This window comes from Hylaeus anthracinus, unplaced genomic scaffold (assembly GCF_026225885.1).
Source record: "Hylaeus anthracinus isolate JK02 unplaced genomic scaffold, UHH_iyHylAnth1.0_haploid 13281, whole genome shotgun sequence".
Lineage (NCBI taxonomy): Eukaryota > Metazoa > Arthropoda > Insecta > Hymenoptera > Colletidae > Hylaeus > Hylaeus anthracinus.
This window is the reverse complement of record NW_026534455.1, coordinates 123-3,654: the sequence shown is the minus strand read 5'-3', so window position 1 is coordinate 3,654 and position 3,532 is coordinate 123. Positions and strand designations below refer to the sequence as shown.

Sequence of the window (3,532 nt, the reverse complement as noted above, 5' to 3'; positions counted from 1 at the left end):
CAATGTAGGTACTTATTCGAATTGCGCAATGCTTCGAGTGTTCATTATTTTTCCCGAAATAGCTCTCAACATAAAGCTCGTTAAATTTCAATGAACGAAAATTCGTGGGTGTGTTATTCGAACACAGTTTCGATTGGACTTACGGATTATTTGAATAACTGTCAATTAAACACAACGACGACGTTTATCGTTATACCATATAACAACAATCTGCGGACATTCTTTGCTACCACTTAATTTATCAAATTTCTAGAACTCAAGAATGCTTCCGAGGTTCTAGATAACATAATTGATACTTTTATAAATTCTTCTCTTTTTATTTTTAACGTATTTTTGTATTATTTTCTAAACAGTATAAACACGAGAATTTTATTATTAATATTTCATGTAGGAATATCGCGTGAAAAAAGTGGACCTCCTCCGCCGCGATTCGAACCCGGGCTCCACGGAGTTCCAGCCTGCTACGTTACTCACTACGCTAAACACCGTCCGTCTCATCTTACGTTAAACCTTTTCATTTAAAGTTCACCTGAAGAAGATCAAGATAGTCGCCAGTGTTTATGCCAATACAGGGTGTCCCAAAAATATTGTAACACCTTGAAAGGAGTGGTTCGGGAGGTGATTTGAAACATCTTTTTCCTTAGTGGAAATTTATACGAGGCTTCGTTGAAGAAATATTAACGGAAATACGCTACCGCGGGCACTCCAGCCTGATACTTGCGCTCTGATTGGTCGGCCGCCTAGCGCGTAACCTATCGCGGGCGCTTCACTGTAATACTCGCGCTCTGATTGGTCAGAGTTTTTCGTTAATATCTCCCTAACGAAGCCTCGTATAACATTTCCGCTAAGAAAAAAGATGTTTCAAATCACCTCCCGAACCACTCCTTTCAACTGTTTTTGGGACACCCTGTATATTGTAACCATGAATTCCAAAGCGACACAAATTGTATAAACATCCGCAGTCTAATCACTGAGAAACACCTCGATGATTTTCTCGTCTCAATTGGTAAATAAATTTAACTAACCTCAATTACAAATCATCTCTCGCGTCAATTAGCGAACTTACGCAGTTTTGGAATTCATGGCTAAATTTGTAAATTTCCCAGCTGTTTATCCCTCTCACGACCAACATTTTCATTTATTCCAAGTGTTCATTGTTCATTGGCCATAGAACAGTCCTCCAGAAGGATCGATCTGGATCGATCGCGACGTCCACTGTTTCCCTAATGATGGTCAGTGATGTGCCGGATAATCGGCGTACCAGCTGAAACCTCCGTTGCCGGCCGTGTAGCCCCCGAAATCCACGTAATCCAGAATCGGTGAGATCGATCTCTCCGAGCGTGGGTTCTCCGGATCGTCTTGGTGAACGCTAGGAACCGCTACAGGTACATGAGCGTCGATTTGTCGCGTGTATCTGGTCACAGCCGGCGCGATCGGGCTCAGCTCGATCACGTCGACCCCGTCCACGGGTATGGCTAGGTAACGACGACCCCCCAAAGCACCATACACGCCGCACAACAGAATCAATGCTGCACTCTGAAATACCATAATCGGGGATTTAAGAGTGTATGCTAGATTAAAACTTTCAAAATATTGTTACGGAATCAGGAGGGAACGTAAAGGAAAGTGAAACTAAATAATTCGTTTTATTCTATTTTCTATTAACTTTTTGCATACGAATAACGGACCTTGGTACTCGTGGAAGATAATATAGATCATTAGCAACATTCAAGAACTGGTATCGATATGATTTCGCTTGAAATTAAAGAGTTATAAATGATTTTCGGTGATTAGTTGGGGCAGAATTTAAATTTCGCGCCGGTGGCGCCATCTACCGGTGCTGTGCGAAAGAGAAAGATGTAGTGTGCGAGAAGGATAGAGAGCGACGGCGCTGGAAACAGTGCGCATGCGCAGGCTACGCTCGTATATTCATCGAGAGACTCGATAAGTAATAACCCTTTGCACTCGAGGCCTTTTTCTCTGATATCTATCAATATCTATCAGTAACTCGAGATGCTTTCTTAGCATTCTATTGTCACGAATGCTAATCTTAGATTCACTTCGAAAATGAGATCTCTAATTTGAGATTTGAGAATCGAGAAATTTCAGATTTATTCGAAGCCTAGGATTTTGCCCACCTCTGGTTCCAAAGAAAGTAAACGTAAAGAAAACCGAGAGTTACCTCTCGACTGCAAACGGATAATTTATATAAAAGTGAAAAGCAAAAGTAATGCTCGTAATTTTTAATTCCCAAGTAATCATCCCGTAAAAATAAATGTATCCTGTATGCGCAACAAGTATTAAAGAAATCTATGACGAGTTTAAGAACCTCTAGAGCTGGTAATATATGAAACACAATTGTCGCAGCGTCAAATGCAGGAGATGACGTCCTCGATGACATCGTGCCGGTGGTTAAGCCGATCGGTCGTGTTTTGTCGGTTATTAGTTATTTTACGACGGGCCAATTGACTGGTATTTGCAATTTAAGTGCGCGATATCATCGACGTAACGCGAACTACCTCATCCGGTGATTAGCTGTTCGGCTAATGGGACCAATTAGATCGCGTTCCCATTTGTTTGTTGCGAAAGCGACGAGTAGATTTCTTTGTTCCCTTAAGTCGTTCGTCGCGTTCAGATAACAATAGCGTGTGTACCGCGTACGCAAATATTTTCACATTGTTATCGTTACCATTTCATTCATTTCAACAATTAGCGTTCATTTTCGAAAAGAATCAGAAAAGAATGCGAAGCGAAAAATTATTCGAATTAGATGAGAAAAAGCGAAATTTACCAAATTATTCATCGTCGATTTGCTGGTTGTCGTCGGTAGTTTAGATATTCGTCGAACTGATGAGAGATGGCCGTGTTTGGAACGTTTTATACGGTTTCGCTTGGCCGCAGCTTTCTCGTCTTTCCCGATCACCGAGCACCGCGACAGCAATTACTCTCGGTACTTCTTTACTCGGTATTTACCCTATACCAGACCAATTGCGGTCTCGGGATGCTGGCACGACCGCAACAAGCAAAAATAGCTTGGGGTGTTTTCTTTTTCTTCGTCTAAGAAGTGATAACGCGAGTACAGGAAATCGTCAAAGTACTTTCGCTGGTTTCGGAAGCATACCATTACGAATACAACTCGGATCTCTCGTTTTCGCGAACGAATCCATCGTCGTTTAAACTTGATTCCACGGAAATTTACCCGATACAAAATTACTACGATTAGTTTCTGAATCATGCTCGTCGACCAACAACCGCATCCACTTACAGAAAATTGATAATACCGTTGTTCGTCGGATGAGCAAGTGTCGTTACGTACCGTTCCAGCGCAGCAACTTCCAATATCGTTTCTTCGTTTTCCATCTCCTCCGGTAGAACTTTGGCCTCGGTTTTTCGTGGTCGTCCGTTCGTTTCCGACTTTTACCGATCGACAAGAAGCTCCGAAAAAAAGTACGCCTTGCGTCGTGATGCCATAATCCGAGAAAGCGGGATCCAGTGAAAGGAAACGACGATTTAGGGATTCGTTAGTTAGCGA

General features: G+C 42.1%; 1 protein-coding gene across 1 annotated transcript; it reads right to left on the bottom strand.

Annotated features, from left to right (window-relative positions):
• Positions 1 to 812: 812 nt before the first annotated feature.
• LOC128892663 (uncharacterized) lies at positions 813 to 3,304 on the bottom strand. The gene is made up of 2 exons (XM_054153195.1): positions 2,792 to 3,304; positions 813 to 1,536 (listed from the first exon to the last, which is right to left on the bottom strand). The coding sequence occupies exons 1-2, from the start codon at positions 2,801 to 2,803 to the stop codon at positions 1,234 to 1,236; spliced, it is 315 nt and encodes a 104-aa protein (XP_054009170.1). The 5' UTR covers positions 2,804 to 3,304; the 3' UTR covers positions 813 to 1,233.
• Between the last annotated feature and the right edge of the window lie 228 nt (positions 3,305 to 3,532).